The sequence below is a fragment of the Athene noctua genome, chromosome 19 (assembly GCF_965140245.1).
Source record: "Athene noctua chromosome 19, bAthNoc1.hap1.1, whole genome shotgun sequence".
In the NCBI taxonomy this organism is placed as follows: Eukaryota; Metazoa; Chordata; class Aves; order Strigiformes; family Strigidae; genus Athene; species Athene noctua.
Genome location: NC_134055.1, coordinates 6,243,987 through 6,267,646, shown reverse-complemented (window position 1 = coordinate 6,267,646; position 23,660 = coordinate 6,243,987). Strand labels below are relative to the sequence as shown.

At 54.6% G+C, this 23,660-nt stretch overlaps 2 protein-coding genes across 2 annotated transcripts in view; both read right to left on the bottom strand.

The window, feature by feature from the left end:
* SLC43A2 (solute carrier family 43 member 2) overlaps window positions 1-12,733 on the bottom strand; it is a 32,914-nt gene extending 20,181 nt beyond the window's left edge. Inside the window, exons 1-5 of the mRNA XM_074922503.1 lie at window positions 11,724-12,733; window positions 11,418-11,614; window positions 3,807-3,996; window positions 2,751-2,806; window positions 1,943-2,019 (exon numbers count right to left, since the gene is read on the bottom strand). Coding sequence (XP_074778604.1) covers window positions 1,943-2,019; window positions 2,751-2,806; window positions 3,807-3,996; window positions 11,418-11,577 — 483 coding nt within the window. The 5' untranslated portion in view covers window positions 11,578-11,614; window positions 11,724-12,733. The remainder of the gene's footprint in view (window positions 1-1,942; window positions 2,020-2,750; window positions 2,807-3,806; window positions 3,997-11,417; window positions 11,615-11,723) is intronic.
* Window positions 12,734-14,695: 1,962 nt separating this feature from the next.
* SCARF1 (scavenger receptor class F member 1) lies at window positions 14,696-22,821 on the bottom strand. The gene is made up of 11 exons (XM_074923101.1): window positions 22,705-22,821; window positions 21,910-21,971; window positions 21,494-21,595; window positions 20,853-21,378; window positions 19,905-20,123; window positions 19,689-19,817; window positions 19,510-19,613; window positions 19,195-19,306; window positions 18,993-19,117; window positions 18,662-18,802; window positions 14,696-18,309 (listed from the first exon to the last, which is right to left on the bottom strand). The coding sequence occupies exons 1-11, from the start codon at window positions 22,797-22,799 to the stop codon at window positions 17,309-17,311; spliced, it is 2,616 nt and encodes an 871-aa protein (XP_074779202.1). The 5' UTR covers window positions 22,800-22,821; the 3' UTR covers window positions 14,696-17,308.
* Window positions 22,822-23,660: the final 839 nt, after the last annotated feature.

Genomic DNA, 23,660 nt, shown 5'->3' with positions numbered 1-23,660 from the left:
CTCCCCTTTCAGCACTTACTTCAGCCTCTCCCAGGCACAACACAGAGCACAGCACGTGCAAGCCACATTGCGCAGAGCCCGCAAGCCATGGACCTGTCATCCTGTCTCCATGGGCCACAGGTGGAAGGGACCCACAAGAGATCACCATGTCACCACAGAAGATGGCTCCTGACACAGCTGCGAGCACCCTAGCTCGCAGGCAGAACCACGCAGGGACAAAACAGTAAGCCACTAATGAGCAAAATACACCTGCTTTTAACAGTCACCACCACAGCAACGCTGCGATGCACGTGAAGAAGAGCTTCCCTTCTGCTACAGATTATTTTTAATCACATTCACATGCCTCAGGTACCAAAATGCCTCTGTGCAGCTCTGCAGGGAGGCATGAGCAGCTACATCTGAATCTGGATTTGAGAAGGTAGGCCTGGAGCCACCTCAGCTCTTTACAAAACATGCTGCTGTCAGGAGGGGATAAGCTCCACCTGAGGTCTCCCTGTGTGAACTCACAGCATCACTACTTGCTTCAGACCTCCTCAAGGCTTGGATCTCTTCTTGGAAGACTTGACCTTTTTCTGCTACTGTACTTCCTTAGTGCTGAGGAACTGGCTCACTAATGAGGGCGTAATAAGTGGCTTTGCTTACTACTGCTGGTGCTAAAAGTCACAGTACAGCACATCTGATATATTTCTGCCCTATCCTTGCCCTCACTTCTGTCATCACCAGTGGCTCTAAAACAATCTGTGACCCCTTAATAACCACCCAGAGAGACAATAACCAATGCTGGCAGCAGCAGGATGGGAATCCTCTCCCACAGCAGCACTGACGTGCTCCTCTCTTCTTCCTTGCTTTTATTTGAAGCGTGGCAAGATGACATTTGCCCCATAGTTCTTTGGGACCATGGCCAAGGCTTCCAGTGAAGAACACTACATACAAAAGAGAGACCGACATCTGCACAGACTTCTAAAAGCTTTAAATGTATGAAAGCAACAGCAGCAGCAAAATCACAGTACACAGTGATCTGTAAACCCAGCCTCTGCCAAATTTAGGTCTCAAGGAGTTCAGCCAGTGCCTGAGCCTTCTTCAGCCAGCATCTAAGCCTTGTTAAATCAGAGGTAACCTTAACAGAAAGTTTTACTTCAACAGTAAGTTAACGCAGTCCAAATCTGCAGTTTTCAACCACAGCTCAAGAAACATCCGTGCTTCCCAGACTGTTTTCTGGGAGACTTTCCTCCCAGCCCTGTTTCAGCCACACTGACAAGGATCAGGGTAATGAGGTAGAAAATTAAAGCAACTACTTGGAGGACGATACTGCTTCTGTCTCCAGGCAAAAAGAACCCCAAAATGTAGAGAACCAGCTGACAGTTGTTGACAAATGCTTGCAATACAATCCACAGACTAAACAGATCGAAGTGGGCTGCGCAGATGGAGCTGGGTACGTTCAACATCACAGCATTTCTAAGGGAGTCTGGAAGGGACTCTCACCCTTCTGAGCACAAAAGGTTTTGTGCTCAACAACAGCTGTTTTCTTGGGGCAAGATGAAAACCACCCTTGCAGAAAGCTGGTCATATGCAGCTGCAAGGGTTTGCACCCTGCTGATTCTTCCCGCAGTACGTCAGTGCTAAATCCAGTGCAAGTACATGTCCAGCCTGTGCCAGGTAGCTGAGCACTGCATATACAGACAGTTTGAGTTCTAGACAAACACACTTCCTTTTTTTCCCCCACCTTCACTTGTGGTACAAGGGGCAGGGGAAAAAAAAAAACAAAAGCCTTAGAATAACCACCTAGTATTCAGCCTTTCAGGCAAAAGTGAGTGACCCTTTGTACCAAAAGAAAACCAGGTGCTATTCAAGCCACAAAAGATCCACTTTGTTCTTGCCTGCTAGCCCAGCTCATGGTCACAGTAAGGAATAAAATAGAGTTGGGTAATAACTCTTCACTTACCGTAAGCGATGTGAAGGTCATGCACATCCCACCAAAGCCATTTAGAGCCAGTGCAATGAATATCAGCACAGACAAAGCTGCAATAAAAAAACACTCAGCTTTTACTGGAGTGGAGAAGGAAAGGAGACCCAAGTCCTGAGGGCTTTGGTCCTGACACTAAAAACCTCAGTGAATCAACACCCTCAGGACATGACATGCTGTTCCTGGCCTACCACCCATCTCCCCCCAGCCACAGAGGAGGAGGGACAGGGTCTCCTCCAAGTCAGAATTCAGGATGGAAGCATTTCTTTTCTCTAATGAACTGACTTGCTGATGCAGCTTGTCTGAATAAGCCTTAAAAGAAAGATTTACTTGAAAGAACTGGATTCAAAGTGTCATCTCACTATCTGGTCTTGAGGACCACGCTCCCTCTACCCCTGGTGAGAAAACTGATTACACCTTGTGTGCTATTACCTCTTTCCCAACCCTGAAAAAGACATGAACTTGTTTGGAACTGCTCCTTTACAGGACCTGGCCCTGCCCAAATGCAAAGCTGAAAGACCTGACTATCTCAGATGTTTGGCCCTTGCAACTCTCTCCACTTAGGGTTGTGAAACACCAGCTCTCCCCAGAGCCACTTTGCTCCCACGGGCCAGTAGACGCCTGGCTTGTGTCCTCAGCAAGTCCCCAGCACAGCGCTGGACGTGCAACAGTCTGGAGGTGTGACAGACAAAGCACACAGTGCCATGCACACTTGCCTGTTTCCCCAAAAAAAACGCAAGCCACAGCCCCAAAGCCCTCCCAGCTCAGCAGTGAAATGCATACTTACAGTCTGGGTTGCTGGCACCATACGCGATCAGCACACAGGACACAGCAAAGCAGGCGCTGAAAGGGAACCAAAACCACGAGTTCCTTACAGACGCACTTACACACAGTAAATTACAGATGTTTCTACCTCCTCAGCACTTCGTTAAGCAAGCACAGTATAATTTTTGTAAGAGGGAGGGAAACTGGTGATTTGGAAAAAAAATTAATCCTGGGAAATACCCAAATATTACAGACAAGACTTGCACAAGGCCTGAGGCAGCAACCTTTCCTCCCAGTACTGATGCAGCTCTTGCTGGATCCAAATTCCCTGCTGGTTTTCCAGCACAGAGCTTTGCCAACCCTCACCTCGAGGTGACCAAAGACAGCAGCAGCCTTCGTCCCGAGACCCAGCTGTGGTCACATCGCTCACAGTCTTTACCTGCTCCTCTCTGGCAGGGTCTGAGTCAGAGACTTGCCCTGTTTTTCCCACTCTGCCTACAGGTCAGTTTGGTTTCTGGTATTATTCAGTGCATTAAAATTCGGCAGTGCTGGGGTCCACTGTGCCCAACAAGTCACTAATCCCTACATGCCATGATGGAAGCAATTAACGACCTTGCTGTCTGAGGCAGAAAGCAACATACACCACATGGCAGAGAAGGGCCCTAGAAAAGGCAGGCAGGATGTGTTTATCCCCAAGTTAACTCTCCAGCTTGCAAACGATGATGTAACATTTTGGGTTTGTGCCTCTCAGGACATAGCTCCCAGCTCAAGGAAAAAGCTACCCTCCGTGACTCACAAATGACTCCGCTCTTCCTCCAGGCTCCATCTGGCCAGGGAACAGAGCAACACTGGAGAACTGCAGTGTGTGGACATGGAGTCCCAGGCCCTTCACTTATGGAACAATTCATTGTGCTGGACAAAATCATCCCAGAGCTGCTCCAGTGAGGCCTGTGCATGGCCAGCAGCTCCCAGCCCCATCCCTCAGACAGTTCTCAAGGCTGCAGGGACCCCACAACAGGCCCAGCACCCATCTGCCCCAGACAAGGCATGAATGCACCCCTCAGCCCAGGACACCAACCTGCCAAGCAGTCGCAGCTTGCGGGGACCGTACTTGTCCATGACAATTCCCAGGGGGAGGGTGATCGCACTGAGCAAGAAGGACCCAATGGTGAAGGCCAAGTTCAGCATTTCATCCTGGGCATTGCAGGAGGGCCATTTGTCCTCTGAAGCCGTGCTGTTCTCGTGTTCAGGGCTGCTGGTGGTGTTTCCTACACAGGATGATAGAGGATCATCATTGCAGTCTGTTAGGATGAGGCTTGCAGCGTTGCAGGAAGGAGGGAAGAGAAAAGCCCTGCACGCAGGGTGCCACCATGCACTGGGCCCACGCCCTCCACACTCGATTTTTTATTATAATCCATGAGGAATGGAGAAAGGAAAGAAGAGCAGCAGAAGGGAAACCTGATGAGCTCAGCTGGGAGCAGAAAGAGGATGCGCAAGCACCCAGGGGGCAAGCATCCCAAGCAGCAGCATGGTAACAACCTAAGGACAGAGATTCATTAATTTATGAAAACAACTATACAGCAAGGCCCTGGCAACTACAGGGGACTAAACTCAGCAGAACCTGAAGGGACTAATACAAAAATAAGATCTTCCTAAACAACAACTGGCAGTTTCTCACAGATCTCTTCCCTAAACTGGAAGCAATAACTACAGCCAAATCAGTTATTTTGGGTTCAGACACTGGGCTGACAAAACCTGGCACAGAGCAACAGCCTGCTTAAACAAAAAGCTTCCTACCCTCACTGTGAGCATCGGGATGAGGAATGGCTTTGCAGTAGCCACCCTGCTTCCTGACTGCCCTGGCTCTGAAAAATCCATCCTGGATTTAACTCCCTTGTTCCTAGGAGGGCTGGCAGCTCATCTGATTTCTCCATTTGTTGAAGAATTGATGCATCTTTAACTTCTGCCCCATAATTAGCATTTTCTATTCTTTCCAACTGGGCTTAGGCCATACAGATCAATTCTATCTCCAGCTTTCAGTTCTTGCCCTTACATGAGGAACTCTGCATGAGAACTCCCATGCTGAACAGAACCCACGTTGTATAAGAGACAGAAACAGGACAGTTTGGGGAAAAAAAAAAAAAGTAAAGTTCCCTTTTCTTTGCAGCAGCAGTTTTACTGTCTCATGTCAACTCTGCTCCTGTGACAAGCCCATCCCAAGGTGGCTTACAGCTCCTCAAGCAAGCATGTGTGCCTTTAGACTTTCATTAACCCAGAGCTCTAGTGCACTCCACCTCTCCTCCCAATGCTTATCTGACTTATAAGTAACCTTTGCTGGTATGACAAAGCACTTGCTTTCTAACTGCTGCTGCAAGCCAGTGACATAAAACCCTCTCCTCCATATTTAATAATTGATCTAACAGAGTTCAGTATTAAAGGAGGAATAGAGAGAAGTCACCTACATAACCATCCATGTGAAGCAAGACTAGAGATTCTCAGCAAGCCCTGGTTAGTTAGTTAATTAGCAGGAATCCCTCACGTACAAGTGACTTCACGTTCACTGCTTGGTGCGACTCATGGAGGAGATCCCCTTGGCTGATCTCACCCTCCCTGTGTCACCAGAGATCACGCTGCCCCATCTTGCAACTCCTTTCCCTTCTACCCAGGCCTCAGCACCATTACAGTTACTGGTTTCGCCCTGGTTCTCCTAACTGGCCAAAACAACCCTTCCAGCTTTGTGTCCATTGCAAACAAATCATGCTCCACCTTCCAGACATTGGGGATTAGCAGGAATTCAGGTGCTGATAGCTGAGGTTTATGAGCTGCCCACAAACTCTCTTCTGTCCCCACTCAGCACCCAGGGAAGGCCCACAGTATTTCTCTCCATTTACATTGCTCTCACCAACACCTTTAATATGGTCTCAAACTGTCTGTGGACAGTGATGACTATTTCTTCCTTCCCTTTGACATGTGCTCCTGATTGACAACTTAATCTGTCCCTTCTCTTGCCCTGCTAGTCATGGGTAGCCAGGGTAAGCAACAAGAAATATCCCCAAAAGACCACACGTCCCATCAGCATGCCTTTTGCAGGGAGGGCAGCACTCCAGCCTGAGGCTCCCAAGTCACATTCTTAGAAATCAGTCCTGGACAAACTTGGGAGGCTCTCTGCAGTTTTCACACTACATCTCAATCTCTTTCATCCATCTTTCCCACATAATCTCCTCCCAGTGTAGCCCAGAATTTTAAAACACTGACAGCATCTCCATGAGGCAGGCACAGGCACACAGCTTCATCCGCAGCATCAAGGCTTTTTGGGCTCTCCACAAAGATAAATTCATAGGAAACAGATGTGGGTGAGAGGTTAAACTTGGGAAAACAAAGGGGGGGGGGGGGGCGGAATGGGGGTGTGAAAAAAAAAAGTGACAAAGTAGTAGCAGTTTCGCTGTGTCAGCACTCTACAGAGATAGCTCAGCTGGGGAGTGGAAGGGTGGAGGGACGTGCACAGTGCGGTGACCTTGTAACTTCTGGCTGCACGTGGTGAAGAGCCTGTCAACCTTCCCCACAAAGAGATCTCAAAACAGATACATTCACCATTTAAAGCCAGAGTAGACAAATTACTGTTAATATAGACATGTACATTTGCAGCATGACCCCAAGGAGCTCCCACTGCACAGGCCTGCTAGCAGACCCTCCGATGGCACGCACGATGAGCAACACCACCAGGAGGTGATAAGGACACAGCTCAAACATCAAGGAAACTTGTCCCTCTCTGAAGGAAGTCTGGGAACAGGGCACCAAACTTCACTCCCTGCTTGTACCAGTCACCTTGTTTACAGCTGCTCTATCACCAGCTCCAAGGAGGGGCCAGGCAACAGCGCTATGTGGAAATACAAATTGTTTGTGAAAATAGAATCAGCCTCTGAGCAACAAGAGAAGATCCACTGAGGCATAATGGAAATGATTCAAGCACCCCCTGGCACCCTGACATCCTCTGATCCTTTGAGTCACCTCCATAAATAGAACATTTTGGAGGGGCTGCAGGTGCATGCAGCATGCACAAGGTCCAGCCAAGAGCCATCTCACTGGGGAGCACAGATTAACATGCCAGCAGGTCACCAGCATGGGAGAGCGAGTGGCAGCATATGACATGTGGCTAGGAGGAGATTAATGGGCAGAGAACCTGCCGAACGACTCACCTACCTAATGCACCTGGTTACAGCAAACACCAGTTTCCCAGCTCAGATCCTGTTCCAGATCAGTACACACCACGCTGCTGGGGAAAGTCTCCTACGTGCCTGGCTCCATCTACAACCGTGCTTTGGGGAAGGGCTGTCTCTGTGCCGACAGTGGTGCCCTCCCCAAATTCTCCTGCCAAGTCCACCTGCATGCAAGCATGCCAGGTCTGACACGCAGGAGTGCCACCCACATAAGCCAGGAGCACAGGCTCAGCCCATGCACGCTCACCGCTGCCTCGCTGTCAAGCTAGAAGCTGCAAGTCTTTATCAGCAATTACAAGAACATACTGCCTATTTTTACAGCACTTCCCCTACAAGCAGCAGGATTTCTACTGCCCAATTAGTAGTTCAAGTTACTATTTAAAGCATGACAGCTTAGGTGAGAGGAAGGCTGCCTTGGTAATCATTTATATCAAGCTCATCGCTGGGATTTGTTCAGACTGTTACTGGAACATTTAAAGTCATCCTTTCTCCCAAATTAAGTGCTGTAGGTTTCATGAGAGGGTCAATCATTAACTACTCTTTGCTGACCTCTTCAAATCCCAGGCACACACCACGTTACCAGAGGAATGAGTCTGGCTTTTTCAAGAGTGGCTGCCATCTCAGACAGCAGAGAAGAGGTTTCCTTTCATCTTGTTTCATGGATCAGACTGAGCCAAGCAGGCAAGACACCCCCAGCCACCCTGGTGATAGCTCTGTGGGACACCAACTGCACAGCCTCACCTTTTTTTTTGAAAAAAAAAAAAAAAAGAAAAAAAAAGAAGAAAAAGAGAGGGGGCAGAAAAAAGAAAGACAGAGAAATCAGGGCCAAAGAGTCTGCAAGCATTGTGAAAAAAAAAAAAAAATCACAGTGAAAGACATGTGCAAACAACTGATCTCTGCAGTCTGCCCACATAAGAACATGTTTTCTCCTTTCAGGATGGTGTCATACTTCTGGGAACTGGGAGGAGATGTTCTTGCTTTATACCACTGCAAATGCAGTTTATTCGGGTTTCCCTCCCTGCCTGTCCATCCACTTGCACTTCAGGACCTCCCCTCTAGGCACCCAGCTGAAAGCCTCATCTGAGGCACAGACTCCAGTTAAACTTCCATTCTCCTCCCAGCTGAAGTTTCATTTTGCAGCAGTTCTTAGCCAGGGCCAGCACCTTCCCAAAGCAGCTCTCTGATACCACCGACAGCTGCTAATCAACACAGTGTGCTTCCTGTAGAAAATGAACATTTACCACATTTACTCTTTTCCTGTTTACAGGGTCACGTGTGCAGCCTTTCCACAAGCCATCATCACATCTTACCAGCTTTAGAAGGGACCTTCAGACTGCAAGTTTCTCACCACAGACCCCAAATAAATTGGAGCAGAGAGCTGTAAGGCAGCACCTTCCTCCTATGCCCGTGTTAAGGCACATTAACCTGTCCTAAGTGAATTAGCTTATTGTCCGTTTGTTTTTCTGCAGCCCTGTTTTAGAGGAAGGCCCTCTGTCCAACTGGCTCCTTAACTCTGCTCTTTGTGAACAGATTACCAAATTCAAGATATTTTTTTTTTTAAACATCTCAGACCCAAGTCTTGAGCTTCACAATCCCAGTAATATTGCAGCAACACAAGACCCTGAACAGATCAAGTTCCCCAACAGCTGATACGGCCCAAATCCTGATAAAAACTGCAAAATCAGCATTTACGCCAAATAAAAGATGCTGCTTCAGTTGGTTAAAGGCCAAGTAGTAGTGTAGTAAAATTAAAATGGGAACAAAGTGCCACTACCAGGCTCCTTGTCAGCACATTTCAAACATACCTCTCAGGATGTGGCCAAACCTGCTGCCCAGAATGGGTACAACCCCCCACTCAAACCCTGTTGCACAACTGCTTTAAAAGTATTTGTTATTTTGAAGTGGATTTTTTTTCCTAGGTGTCCATCCACTGTCACACAACTGAGTTGAGGCTGGCAGACTCCACATGTTTGCATGGTGGAATAGTAAAATCCAATACCAGAAGCCAAGGGCAGGCAGGGAAAGAGGGGGGATTCTGCAGGAAGACAAGGAGCACTTAATGAATTGCAGTCATTTTCTGGGCAGTTGCTGCTACCTTCAGAGAAGAGCCTGCAGAAAGGACAAGGTCTGGTTTTCTCTTTTGTTGGAAGGCATCACAAAGTGCAAGAGCTTTTGCTGACAAATGCAAAGCCCTGCAAAGAACCTTTGGCTCATTAGGAAAAGTCTTTTTTTTTTTTTCGCAATACTTACACGCACACAGCAGCATTAGGAACAACAAGTGCCCCAAGGCTATTAGTTACAATTTGTTTGCACCAACCTTCCAGCCAAGTACCCACTCAGGCTGTAAGATTCAATAGGTTATGCTGAGAAAGGCAACCACTGGGCCAGAGGTCAAACTCAGCTCAGTACCAGTCATTCAGTGACCGCTGCAGGGCAGCTGCGAGGGAGTCTGCTCTCCCCACACTTGGAGCTAGGACTCTTCCCCACCAAATGGCTGAGATTATTACAGCGAGGACAAAAAACAGAAAAAAGGAAAATGAGTAAGCATGGATGAAGAAGGAAACCGGAGTAACTGGTCCTTGATGCTCATCACAAGCAATCACTGAGTTCAGCAGCGATGGCCAGATATTTGAGGACAATGAGACGATTTGGCTACATAAATTTATTTTCAGGGATTAAGTTCTCTGCCTCAGGGCACAGGTCACTGGGAGGAAGAATTTGCCCCCAGGACAGCAATTTCACCACTGTCCAAACATTTGCATCTTCCCAGAGGTCTGTGGCATGGGCACTCCCATGGAGAGAGCCAGACAAACCACAGATTGGCAAACATGGGTGGGAAGCCAAGGAGAATCTCACTGATTTGGGGCAAAGGCAGATGAATTGAAAGCAATCAAAGCAAAGAGTAGGAGGTGGGCCCCAAGTGAAGCAGGGCTCTTGTCAGCAGGGCACATCTCAGGAAGCAGATAGGAAAAGGGCTGCTTTCAGAGACAGTCAGCATTTGCCTATCAACTCTCATGAGTTTTATCTCAGTGGCAGAAAGCCCCACCTGAGAGGTTTAACGAGATCTCTTACACAGGGCTGTGACAAAGTCACCACGGCTCGGCTCGGTGAGAACAGAGCAGCCTTGAACAGAAATCCTAAATTGCCTCCAGCCACTAAGGACTCTCCCTCACGCCATCTGGAGCACTACTGGAGACTCAGGTGACATGAACACACTTGGAAGCATCACACTACGAGCAGAGCATAGGATGGAGATTAAGCAACTAAACTAGGTAGAAGACTCAAACACGTGCACGTTTGCCAGGTGCTCCAACCCAGGCTCTACAAGGCTGAGGCAGCTGTCCACAGGCACATGTAAGAGAAGACTGTAACAAGCAGTCGATGGATGAGGAAAAAAACCAAAGTATCATCACAACTATTCACAATCACTTTTTTCTTGGACTTTGTCTCCCCACGTTTCAGATTTCCCCCACTATTCCCCACCATTACCCACTGAGGGTCTGCGCACTTGTTTCCAACTCCTTTTCTTTGTCTGATGCTTCCTCCTCCATCCTGATACCCACCAGCCCTGAATGGGCTGATCCACCTTCTCATCTCATCCACCATCACAGAGCCCAAACACCTAGCTCCTGCCTCTCCTCACTCTGCTATTCCCTTCTCTAAGCACATGCAAATCTTGTCACTAAAGCAGCTTTCCAAATTCATACCACACCTTTACCCTCAGGTGCCTTCTAACCCCGCTGTCCACCCTACCACACTGTGGGACTCCCCAGACCACAATTCTCTTCGTGCCCAAGTGGGGTTAAACATCCACCTACATGTTGTTTGTCCCAAGGTTATTCTTCCCACACCACAAAATTGCCTCCTTCCCTGCAAGGCTGTGTCTGCAACACGGACAACCGCCTCCTCTGGCTGGGCCAGAAGGTGGATCTCAAGCCCCCATAGAACACAGCCTGGTTTGAGCACATTCTGCGTGTCAGAGGAGCAAAACATCAGGAGCATTTACTTTGGCAACTTCTCTTCAACAGCAGCACTGGACTCCCCTAATCCTGTTGTCACCCATGCTCTTTTCTTTCCTACCACTAAGGAAGGAGTGCCTATAGTTTCCTCCTACAAACTCAGGACACCATCCCCACAAATCATCACCTTCTGGAACCCATCAGGCCTTCCCTTGCAGGTATCAGCCGGGACACTATGTAAAAGGTTTCCACTCACGGCCAAGTGGAAAAGGCTGTCCAGCAAAGCTTTATATAATCTTTAAGGCTTCTTTTCCAATCACTCTGCAAAGCAACAGCAACTAGACACATTAGACCATCAGAAGGATGCCATCAGCTTTGGAACAGAGCACATACCCCTTCCTTCTATCCCAGGACTGACCTGGAGCTCAGTCCTACTCTAGCCAGTTCCACACCACCCTACAACAGGGAACCACACCACCAACTTATTTATGCAAGTCTCCAGAGAATCCTTACCTGTCTCGTGGCACAGGTAGGAATAAAACCCTTCTGCTTTCAGCATGATGAGGAGGGACCCCCAGCCCAGCAGGACAGCAGAGAAGAGCAGGTTCTCAATGATGGCTGTGAATGCCATCCACCAGCGCCGGCGATGGGCAGTAGCAAGTGTGGGTGCCATTGCTGCGTTGGAAGGTGGCCTCGTTCAGAGTCTCAACCTGCAGGGACCAGAACAACCTCCAGTGAATCCACAAACACAGCATACGCTGCTCAAAGAGTGCAAAAAAGCATCGTTTAAGAGATCTGTCTATTGGAACGCAAGCAAACCTGCCTGCTGAATGTAAGGCACCCAGGTGGAAAACTCGTTTTTGCAGGTACCAGCTTGCCAAGTTACCTGGAGGGATGGGGGAGCACAGGTGCCCTTGGAGCAGCCCCTCCAGTGCACACACCATGCGACAGAGGAGCAAGCGTTCAAGGACTCCGTTCCACTTCCCGAGCAACAGGTATGAAAATGCAGCAAATATCAAGTGCCCAGAGCCCACTCCCCCATCACCTGTATGGGGCAGGCAGCCCCTTTGTAAGGCAGCGAGGAAACGTGTACCAGAGCAGGGGGCTTCAGCCAGCACCCCAATCTCCTGGCTATTTACAGGCAGAGGCTGGGACAGGGGAAGGCAGCCCTACAACCCTAATCTTGGCTTTAGTGACCCACCAGCTCTGCTCTGCCCCACGCAGGAGCACAGATCCGCTCTGGAAGGTGAGCATAGGTCCTATATAAGTAGTTTATTCCACAGATGACTCATCGAGGAGCACTTTTTGCTAACTGCCAGACCACTCAGCTGGGAGACAAGGTGGGCTACACCCTGCCCCGTCCTAGCTGTGCAGACAGCCTGGCCCACACTGCTCCACCTCAGCACACCGACATCCCCGAGCTGCCCCACAGATGCTGCGCCCACATTCACTGCCTCTAGTTCCACTGTCCCAGTCCCTGGGGCTCACAAGAGCGAGCGGTGCATTCGGGAGCGGACCTGGCTGGCCAAGGGGCTGCTCTGAGCAGCCCAGAGGTGGGTCATAAGGCAGGTGGCCATTTTAGACAAGCTGAGCCTTTTCCCAGGCCAGAGCACGCCCAGGCACTCTGGGGAAATCAGCTGGCTACACACCACAGCCCAAGACAGTTTCTCGGGGTTTTCTAGAGGGCAGAAGCATCAGCCCTGGGCTGCTTGGGAGGGGGAGTGGAGGTCTGGCCCAGCTCCCTGCAAGGCTGCCAGGAGGACAGGGCCACCCTCCAGCCACAGAAGCTGGTGCAGAGACCCCTGTCCCGGGAAGCCAGCCCGCAGCCGTGCCCCTCCACGCACACCCACCCACCCACCACACTCCCCCATCCCCTCCACCGCCTCCTCTTCCTCAGCCCTGCACCCACACCCCCTCCCCAGTCCCACACGCCCTTCCCCAGCACAGAGATCCTCCCTGTGGCAAGCGGTGCAGGCAGCTCCGTCCCCTCCCCGCCGCCCCATTCTAACCCAGCACACCCCGCTCCCTACCCACATCCCCCCCCCACGCGTGCTGCGCTCCCCCCACCACCCCCCCGCGCACCCAGCTCCCCCCGGACCGCCCTGCCGCATCCCCACCACCCCCCCGCGCACCCCACTCCCTTCCCACACCCCCCCACACACACCCCCAGCTCTTCCCCACCAACCCCTCGTCTTCCTCCAAACGCGCCAACCCCTCCCCGCGCCCCCCCCCCCCCCCCCAATACACCCCCCTTCCCCCCGCGCACCCTCCCCACAAGCCCCATCACGCACCCCGCCACCCTTCCCCGGTGCCAGCCCCACGCCGCTCTTACACCCCACGCGAGCCTCACCCCGCTCTTCCCCCTCACAAAAGCCCCCCCCCCTCCCCACACAATTCCGCCCCCCCAGGGCTCACCCGCCGCCGCGCGCCCACCCGGGGTTTTTATCCGTCCTCCGGAGCAAACAGCCGCCGCCGCTGACTGGCCGCCGCCTCAGCCAATGACCGCGCGCGCCGCCGCCGCCGCCGGGGCACGTGCCGGGCCGCGCGCCCCCCCCCCCGCCCCTCCCGTCCGTCCGTCCCCCCCCCCCCGGTGATGGGGGGTCGCCGTCTTCCAGGGGGGAAAAAACAATAATTTAAAAACAAAAAAAAATATAGGGAAAAGGGAGGAAAACGGGACGGCGGCGGAGCGGGATGAGGCACCCGCCCGCTCCACCCCCCGGTACGGGGCGGCCCCGCAGGGACAGCGGGAAATTCTCTGCGGGGTTTGGTACCGGCTGCTGCCGGTCTGCGCCGGCCCCGGGCGGCAGCCGCGGAAACCGCATCGTTTCGGTAACAGCACCCGCGTTATCCCGCCGCCGTCACGGGCACCGGATCAGTCCTGAGAAACCCACCCGCCCCGCCCGAGGAGGGAGCGGAGAGCCTGCCCCCCCCGCTCCCCGTTTAAAGGCCGGTCTGGGGTTGAGCCGAGCACCCTCACGGCACGACTGGTTGGGGGTAACGAGCCCCAGAGCCCCCCCGGCCCACGAGCACGGTCAGCTGTTCCATGAAATAAAATCGTTGCAAACCACGAGAGCTGCTTGCATCCGAGCTCGCCAGAGCTCTGCCCTCTTTTTATATTAAATTATTTTTCAGACCATTCCTCTGCGGCATTGCTAGTCCTGCCATAAAGCCATCACTCATCAGCAAGGTCCTGGGCCAGAGAAGGTGTCTGTGCCCCTGGAAATCACAATAGGGGTTTTATTCTTGGCTGAAGTAGATGGAAACAGTGCTTGCGGCCAGGTAAACATCTCCGATTCGCTCGGCGGAAGCCGCAGGCCTGGACAGACGGACACGCACCCTCCGCTGCATCCCTGAGAAAGGGGCAGCCTGCGGCGGGGGGGGAGAGGAAACTCCAGCCTTGGCTGCGGGATAAGGGTCAAACATTGCAACAGCTGGAAAGTGGATTTAAGCCAAAGCAAACAAACCCAAAAGCCCGAAGAAAATAAGGCAGCCTGGATCTGTGCTGTGTTTTTAGCAGAGGCAGAGGAAGGCTGAGACAGCACGAGGCCCCGGGAGACCTCAGCACCCAGACCTGATCACCGTGTCCAAGAAACATGAACTGTGACGAGAAGGAGCACAAGGAGGGCTCGGAGGCTGTCTGGGGACACAGGAACCCTTTGCTACAGCGAGAGCATGGCAGGGGCTCGGTTTTCCTATCCTAGAGGGAGAAAAGAAGCCATCAGGTGATCCGCTGTCATCTATAAATACACCCCAGGGACTGAGTAAACATCATGGGGAGAAAAAAAATAAAGTGAAGCTGAAGAACAGCACTGGCACAAAGACACATTTATAGAACTGGCCAGACATGAGTTTAGGCTGGAAGGGAGGTGACAGCTCCTGCCTGGCCATGCAGGGAGGTCCTCAGCAGGCTTGGACAGAGCCACTGGGTAAACGACGTGGTCCTCCTCAAAGCTCCGGCAGTTTGGGAAAGGAGATGATAAAGCTGAAGTGACAGGGGACAGACCCCTGTGGCCATGGGGGATGGTTCAAGCTGCTGTTTCTGCCTCTGTGAGGCCAAGAGCTGCCCCAGGAGAGCACAGATACCTCTTTGCTTACAGACAGGACCAGCATGCTGGAACGGCTTCCCACAGGCTGGCTTCAAACCACTGCAGCGGGCTTTGGAAAGTCAGAGATCCAGCACGGGAAGACACTAACCCCTCCCTCACCCGACAGCTCTGCAGACCTCCCGCATCCAGAATTAAAACCGTGGCAAAGCCGGACTGAAGCATCTCTAGCAAGAAGACACCAGCGTGACAACACTGCAGGCACTGAAAATCCACCACTTGTTTTCCTTGCACCGCCCAGACAGGGTGAAGATCCTTCATCTTCAAGCAGAGGAAACATCCTGCCTCGCATTCAGCCCATGAACATGAAAGGTTCTCACAGCAGCAGCAGCATTTTCTCAAAGCTGGATGCATGTTTCAACGTCGGGAAGGGCTGTCAGGTTGTTGTCAGCTATTTACATGCTGTACCCAGGGCGAACCGGCTCACATGACGTTCACTTCTGGCACAACACTGCTCAGCTCACAGGCTGAAAATATCCAACTGATTAGGAAAAAATGGCTGCTTATAAATAAAATGTGGGACTGTTCCTGTCACTGTAATAAAATAGTGTCAAAACAAAAACAAGCCTGTGCAGAACAGAGGTCTGGCCAGGCTGCTGCTCAAGTCTTGCCAGGATGAGCTTTTTTATTTGTATACCAGAATATTTGGTGTTATAATCACGGCAGTGGGTGATACCACTGCAGGAAAGGGTGCTGCATGCTGTCTGCAAAACTGGCAGCCTCACCCACCCAGGACCGTGGAGATTCAGTGCTTTGCACTGCAGAAAAGCACCCGTGAAAAGCAAAGCGAAAAAAGCAAAACCCACTCTGTTTTCCAAAACACCCCAAACCCTAAACCCCAACTCAGCAGCGCCAGAGCAGAAGGAGGATTCACACAGAGCTCCGCACACAACGCGTGAGACGCAACCCGCAGTGTAGGTGCTCTGGACGCTCACGGCCCACTCGCGTTCCTTCTGCCCTCTGGTCTCTAGCACTGCTCTGGGCTCAGCTCCGTAAGTGAGAGTTCAGAATTTTACAGAACCAGAAAATGATAAAAAGAAAACCTGAAAGCCCAAGGCTGCTGACTATTTCCATACTTCAGAGAGTATTTCTGGCTGTGTCTTTGATTCGGAGGGTGGCTGGAAAACCCAGCACCCAAAGGGCTTTGGTAACATTTAATTTTCATTCAGAGGCTTTCATGCCACGCAAAATAACAGAAAAGTATACAAGAAACTTCTACCACTTCGATACATCTAAAACCCGTTCACGCTGCAAATCCTCTTTGGCGTCTCGACCGCCTTGCACGAGCGGCAGAGCCCTCGCGCCCATCTCACCCGGGCTGCCCGAGGTCCTCCAGCGCCTTCATCACATCTCAGCCACCCATAGTGACATGTTGCTGCAGTAGGAATGAGGTGTGGGACATGGCAGGAGCTTAGGATACCCATGGAAATGCCATTTTCCACACACCTTCCATCCTTATCAGGGCCAGCACGGTGCCAGGTACACAGGTTGATGGTCACGGCCCCGCTGCCACGTTTGCTCTTGCAAAATTGCAGCTTGGTATTATGTGGACTTTAAAAGGCCGTCGATAAACGCCCTGCTGTGCCATGAGCCTTTTCATGTGCTACATGTGTACACAGAAATGAAGGCAGCCAGGGCCTGCCATGAAAGCCAGAGCCACACATATAAACCCCTGCAGACCCAGATACCCTGCGAGTTAAGCAGCTAAAATTAATTTTTGCTGAAGCTGCTTGTGACAGCCCATCATCTCTCCCCAGCCCAGCTCCACAAAATAATCCCCTACAGAGAGAAGCACCTTTACAGCAACAGGCTCAGTGCAGCATTACCAGAGTTGGAGCAGGGAAAGGTGAAAGCCGATGGGATGAAACTGTTTTTTTCCCCATGCATTTCCCAGCAGAGCCCGCAGCAGCTCCAGTCCCTTTTACAAGGAGGACTCGTGTCCCCAAACCTGGTGCTGAAAGGGACCAAAAGGTGCCACCGCTGCATCCAGAGTGTTGCTGTCCCTCCAAGTTGTGGCAGACACAAGATGGGGCACAGAGTGCAGGGGGGAGCAGAAAACAGCCCTGGTGCATCACACCCCCATAGGGCTGCCACCGCGGCGGCTCTCGGCATCACCCGTCTGTGCCGGCCAGCGAGGGTCCGTGATGGCAACGTGGCACGGAGGAACAGGGGTCAATGGGAAGGCTCGATGCTTCCCCAGTTCACAAGTTCACAGCTCAGCGGGGGACCTCAGTTCCCCCCATGCTGGTGTCAAGGGGGGGTCTCCTGAGCTCCCGCTGCCCCAGGCCAGGTGGTAGTGGCTCAGGTGGCCGCAGGGGCGGCCGGCAGCTCCTTGGCGGGGCTGGGGGGCGAATCAGCACTGCTGCTGATCACGTTTTCATATTGTGGCTCTTCCTCCGGGGTAGCCTGTCCCTTCATTTCAAGGCTGAGGACTAACTCCGGGCTTTTGCCCCTCTCCGTGGCACCTGCAACATCGCTGGCTCCATCCTGGGCCTCGGTGCTTTTTGGCGAGGGAGATGCAAGAAGGAAGGACTGTCTCTTCCCAGGGAGATGTTTGCCAGGGGATGGCTCAGCAGGAGCTCCTGGGACACTCTCCCTCTGCTTGCAACTATTCAGCGAGTCTCTGCACTGCGCCAGGGCCCGGCGTGGTGGTTTCTGGATGGCCTCGACACTCCTCCTCACCTTGGGCTCCTCCTTTGCAGCCCACTTGCCCTTCTGCAAGCTGCCCAGCCGCTTGAGCATGGCCTGGACTGGTCCCTCGCCACCACCCTCCGCCTTGGGGTCCTGCCCGGCCGTTCCCACCATCATGTAGATGGTGGTGACGTTGGGCTCCTTCCCCTTCGCCTCCCAGCTGCCAGATTTTGCAGCCGCTTCAAGCGCCTCCACTCTCTGGGCCACGTGCCTGGTGCTGGAGACCACCCGCCGGCGTCCCCCCGGGGTGGCCCAGGGTGATGGCCGGTGGCTTTCCTCCCCCTTGCTGAGGGGCTCGGGGCTCTCATAGCAATCACTGGCTGGTCGTTCAGTGGGGGGCTCGGCTGCTGTGTCCCCCGGTGCTGCGGACATCTTGGATGGGATCCACGGGGTCTTGGGCTTTCGGCCAGGGCTGGGGGTCTCTGCCGCCCCGAATTTCGTTCCCTCAGCAAAGGATACAGAGGGCCGCTTGGCTTTGGCGATGCTGGAGGTGCGAGGGATGGCGAAGGGCTGCGAGACATCCTCGGAGTCGAAGGCAGATGGGTCCAGGAGTGTCTCTCCAGGGGGGGATGCCCCATCCTGTAGCTCGGCCCCCCCCAGCAGTGGAATGCCTGTGGGAAAAGAGGAAGAGAGTGAGGGCTGCCAGAGCTACCCCCCTGCCCAGGGACACACTCAGGGACATCGGGACAGGGGCTGATGCAATAGGATTGTCCCTGGGAGTGTTTCCTCAGGAGGAGGTTGTGAAATGGGGCTGCCCACACCGGGCATGTCCCATCACACAAGGCCAAGCACGGCCCCTGTGTGTCCTTGCAGGCAGGAAAATGACAGTATAAAAATAAACGCTGCCTGTGCCCAGCACCCATCCCTGAGACACCCAAGGTTGGTCACAGGGCAGGGTTGACCCTGGGCAGCCCAGAAAGGCTGTGGGTGGCCAGGGAGTGGAGGAGCAGTCATGGACCTCACCTTCTTTGGGAGGGACAGAGTACTCGGGTCCCTCGTTGTCAGTCTCAAAGGAGGAGGAGAAGGAGCTGTCTGAAACCCACGCAGCCGACGGCGGCTCGATGAAGCTGGGGTTGAAGGGGATTTCCGTGTCGTGGTGGGAAACTGGGGAGGAGAAGACACCCAACTGAGTCAGGGCACCCTGGGGTGCTCTGGGCTGAGATGAGATCCAACACCTGCCCTGAGCTATGCGGTGGTGTGAGGGGGGCTGCAGGCTCCCCCCCCAAAGGGTGTCGATGCAGAGAGCATGGGAGTGACACCCTGGAAGGACTGTTGGGAGCTCTGCTTTTTTTACCTGTGACTTTGGGAAGTTTGTAGCCACCAAGGGAAAAACAAGGCATCATAGCACTGAGGTTCGCCAGCACCCCCTGCACATGGTGCTTCATCCTGGCCACCACATCGTCGTCTGGCACGGCCGCCCTGCACAGGGGAGATGAACGTCAAGGGGCATGGAAGAGGGGGTTTTGCGTTGAAGTTTGCAAAATATAAAAAAATACCTGTCTCTAGCATCTGCAGGACCAGCTCCGCAGCAACAGCAGGCAATACAGAGCAGCAGCAGCAGGAGAGGGACAAGGATGGCAGCTGCAAGGGTCCCGTGGTCCTTAAAACCTGTGTGGAGAGGATGGGTTGAATCTGGCATGTCTTGTGGCTGCCCAGCCCACAGAGCTGCCCCACAAGGAGAGCGCAGGAGCTGGCAACTGGTGGTGGGGCCAGGAGGCACCGGGCTGCAATGCAGCCTCCCGGCACCTTCCCCAGCAAGGATGTTCCATCCCTTGCCCAGTGCCGAGGAGTAAATTTGAGGTTGCTCTTACTCAACACACAGTCACCCCGCACGGGGTGGCAGGTCCCCCGGGAGCACTGGCAGGGCGAGGAACAGTTCACTCCAAAATACCCCTCCAGACAGGTATTGTTGCAGCTGAAAGAGAGTAAAAAGGAGGGAAATGCCCCCGGGGAGAGCGAGGCCCCGGCCCTGCCCCGCTCCCGGCGTTACCTGGCTCCCCAGTAGCCCGCCTGGCAGATGCAAGCTCCCGACACAGGGTCGCAGCTCCCCGCAACGCACTCTGGGCAGAGGAGCTGGCATCCATCTCCGAAGGTGCCCGCAGGGCAGGAGCTGTTGCAGCTGCCCAGACAGAGCGAAACATCAGCCCGTGGTGCCCCGGAGCAGGGACCCCCACTAGGAGGACCAGTGGCCTGATCCTGGGCGTACCTGGGTCCCATCCAGCCGGGATCACAGCGCAGGCAGGACCCGGTCTCTGGGTCACAGGCCTCCCCATGCCGGCAGCGGGGACACGGGTGGAGGCAGCCCTCGCCGTGGAAGCCGGGTGCGCAGGGTTCCTTGCAGAGGGTCCCGTTCCAGCCGGGCTGGCACGCCAGGCAGAAGCCGTCCACGGGCGAGCAGGGCTGGCTGCGCTTGCAGCTCCCACAGCTGCGTGGGCAAAGGGGCAATGAGGCCTCAACGCCCACCCCCGTCCCCCGTGAAACACAGTTTTCATCCCACACCAGCACTGGGCATTGGTTTGGACCACGGGGAAATACCCTGTAGTGCCTAAAGGTCTGTAGTAGCAAGGGGGCAGGAGGCCAGCAGGGAGAGATGCTGCTTTATCACCCTTGGGGAGCAGGACCAAGGGCGACCAGATTTTAGATTACTCCGGTGCTTTCTGCTGGTGTGAGATGTTTCTTTTCAGAGAATCACAGAATACCGGGTGGGAAGGGACCTCAAGGATCATCTGGTCCATCCTTTCTTCACAAAAGCACAATCTAGACAACATAGCCCAGCCCCCTGTCCAGCTGAAATTTAAATCTGTCCAATGCTGGGGAATCCACCACTTTCCTGGGGAGATTATTCTAGTTGTTCTCACTATGAAAAATTTTCCTCTTGTGTCCAATCGGAATCTCCCCAGGAGCAACTTGTACCCACTACCCCTCGTCTTTTCCATGTGACTCCTTTTAAAAAGGGAGTCTCCAACTTCTTTGCAGTCACCCTTTAAACGCTGGAACAATATTTTTGGAGCAACACTGATGCTGCATCCAACCAGAGATGCTCAAACCCCCCAGGATGGATCTCCCTGCCCAGCCAAAGGGCAGATACAACCGTGATGACTGACTGAGGCCTCTGGGTACCTGCTGGATCCCCCCCCCGCTACCCCCAGCTCACCTGTGCACACACTGAGACCCGTATTTCCCTGCCGGACAGGGGTCCCGGCAGCTCCTGCCCTGGTAGCCGGGGCTGCAGCTGCAGTGGCCACTGAGGGGGCTGCAGGAGCCGTGCAAGCAGTCGCAGCGCCACTGGCACGCCGGCCCCCAGAACCCAGCTTTGCATTCGCACTTGCCCGTCTCCTGGGCGCAGGGCGAGAGGTTGCAGGAGCACTTGAAGCTGCACCTCCTGCCCCACCAGCCCGGCAGGCAGCGGCAGTGCCCGGTCAGGGGGTCGCAGCGGGAGCTGGCGGGGTTGCACTGACACTGCTTCTTGCAGGTGGGCGCCCACCAGCCCGGCTCGCAGTGGCAGGTGCCGGTGAGGGGGTCGCAGTGGCCGTGGGGGCCGCACGGGCAGGGGAACTGGCAATGATCTCCCCAGTGGTTTTGGTCGCAGGTGCAGTGCCCGCTCGCCGGGTCGCAGCGCCCGTTGGGGTGGCACGGGCAGCTCCGCTTGCAGTCGGGGCCCCAGTACTGCTCGGGGCAGCCTGCGGAGGGAAGGAGATAGCGAGGATGGGGGGTGACGGGGCCACCTGACTGCCCCCCTGAACATCCAGGCTGGCAAAAGGGATGGCGAGGGCCGAGCCCTGGGGAAGCACTCACGGGAACTGCAGTCTGCTCCGAAGAAGCCGGGTTTGCAGAGGCAAACCCCAGGTTTCACGCACACCTCGTCCACCCCGCAGGCATCTTCCTTCTCGCACAGAGCTGTCGGCAGCAGGGCAGGGACGTCAGCACACGATGGCACTCCCCAGGCTCACATCCCTCTGCCGTACCACCTCCCGCCGAGGCAGAATTCCCAGGGAAACTGCCAACCCACCTCCCGCTCCGTCCCTCTGGCTGGGCTGCAGCACTGTTAGCACCTCGCTCAGTGGGTGTTTGGGAGTCCCCACGATGTAGCACCCCAACACCACCGCTCGAGGAGAGCCGTAGGGCTTCCCCCCAACACTCAGCGCCACGGAGGAGCCACCCGGCCGAGCGTGGGGACCGAGCTTTGGGCTTTGTCACCGTCCCTCACTCACCGGCTGTGCACTCCCGCCCTTCCTGCTTCCAGCCGGGGCAGCACTCGGGGCCGGTGGGGAACCTGCGGGAGAGACCCGGGGGCCGTCAGCCGGGGTGGGGGTGCTGGGACCAGTGTGGGTTCACATGTGGCTTCACAGCTTCAGCTAAGGCGAAGCAAACACTTGGCCTGACTGGGCCCAGCGGGTGGGGTGGCGGGGAGGCCCCAGAGGCATCGCTCCGGAAGGAAACCAGCAAAATAGAAGGAAATTTAAGAGGCTGCAGCCCGAGCGGGCAGTGGGGTGGGCGGTGGGGCAGGCCTGCTCTGCTCGGCCACTACAGAGCCCAAACCGGGTCCCTGATGCTCCAGGAGGGGCTCAAAAGTTTTGCCAGTGACCCAGCACAAAGGCATCAAAGTGAAGACAACAACAGGCGTCGCCACTGATGGCGAGACCAACAGAAGGGGCAACGTAGCAGCGAAGTGGAGGGGACGTCAGCTCCAACAGCCCTTTGGGTTTTGCGACGCCTGCCTTTCCCACCTGGTGCACGATGAAAGTTTTGCCAACGCTCCCACATTCCCCCATTGCCCTGTGCGTTGGGAGTGCGTCAGAAATAACTCCCGGAGAAAGGGTCTGGGTGCCCGACATGCCCATACGTGCCCCAGCCACGGTCCCCAGCATCCCCCCAGCCTCTGCACCCCCACAACGCCAGGCTGCAGAGCTCTGTCCGTGGAAGGACAAATGGGCGATGACCCCCTGGGGCTGCTGAGAGGCCTCAGGAGATGGCGGGGCACGAGTGGGGACCCCCATGGCACCTACCTGCAGACGTTCCTGCCATTGGAGTCGAGCTCCTGGGCAGAGCTCTGCACCCACAGCCACAGCTGGAGGCAGAGGATGGGCCAGGCGCTGCCCATCCCGGCGGGGCACAAGGGTCCAAGTCCCAGCAGCTCCCCAGCCCCGCGCTGGCGTCTCCCGTCTGTCCCCGTCCCTCCCGCAGTGCAGCCTCTTCCTCCCACCAGCCTTGGGTTTCTTCCTGAGGAAACGCCGGGAGGAGGCGCCCCGATTCAGACGTCAGGGGTGCGGTGGGGAGGGGAAGGCAGGGAATGCCACCACACAGGCTGGTTTTGGCCCTTGCTGCCTCCTTAGCAGCAGAAACGGGCATCCAGGGGCTGGGCACAGCCACACAGGGGCTGGTGCTGCCTGAATATCTCACCCGCGGCCATCCCGCTCCCCCTGTGCCATCCTCCAGCACCCAAAACTGTTTTAGCCAATGTCCCCCCAACCCACATGAAGCATCTGCTGCCGTCCCACTGCCCCAAACCCTGTGAGCCACCCCACAGCACTGCCAACCCCTGGCAGGGGCTGAGAGATGGGGTCCCCACACCCCCCCGGGGACAGGGCCTGCCCCAGGCCGGCCTTTGAAGCGCTGCTGGCTGCCGTCCCACCTCGCAGTCTCCCCAGGAGCTTTGTGTCAGCAGATGCACAGGAAACACCTTTTTCCTACCCAAGGCTGGCTCAGCTGGGGGGGGCTCGGGCTGGAAGCCCGCTGCTCCCCCGACCATGCAGGACTTAACTCCATCGCGCCCAGCGCTGCAGCCCCTACAGCCCCACTCCCCGTTGTAGCTGAGCCCTGAAAGGGGCTGCGGGGTCTGTCACACAGCGCAGCCGGCCAGAGCCCATCACATCGGCACACCGAAAGCAACGGCTACGCTGGAGAAGTGTGACCGAAGCCTGGCAGCATCGCCCAGCCCTTCCCAAGCAAGGAGAAAGCGGAG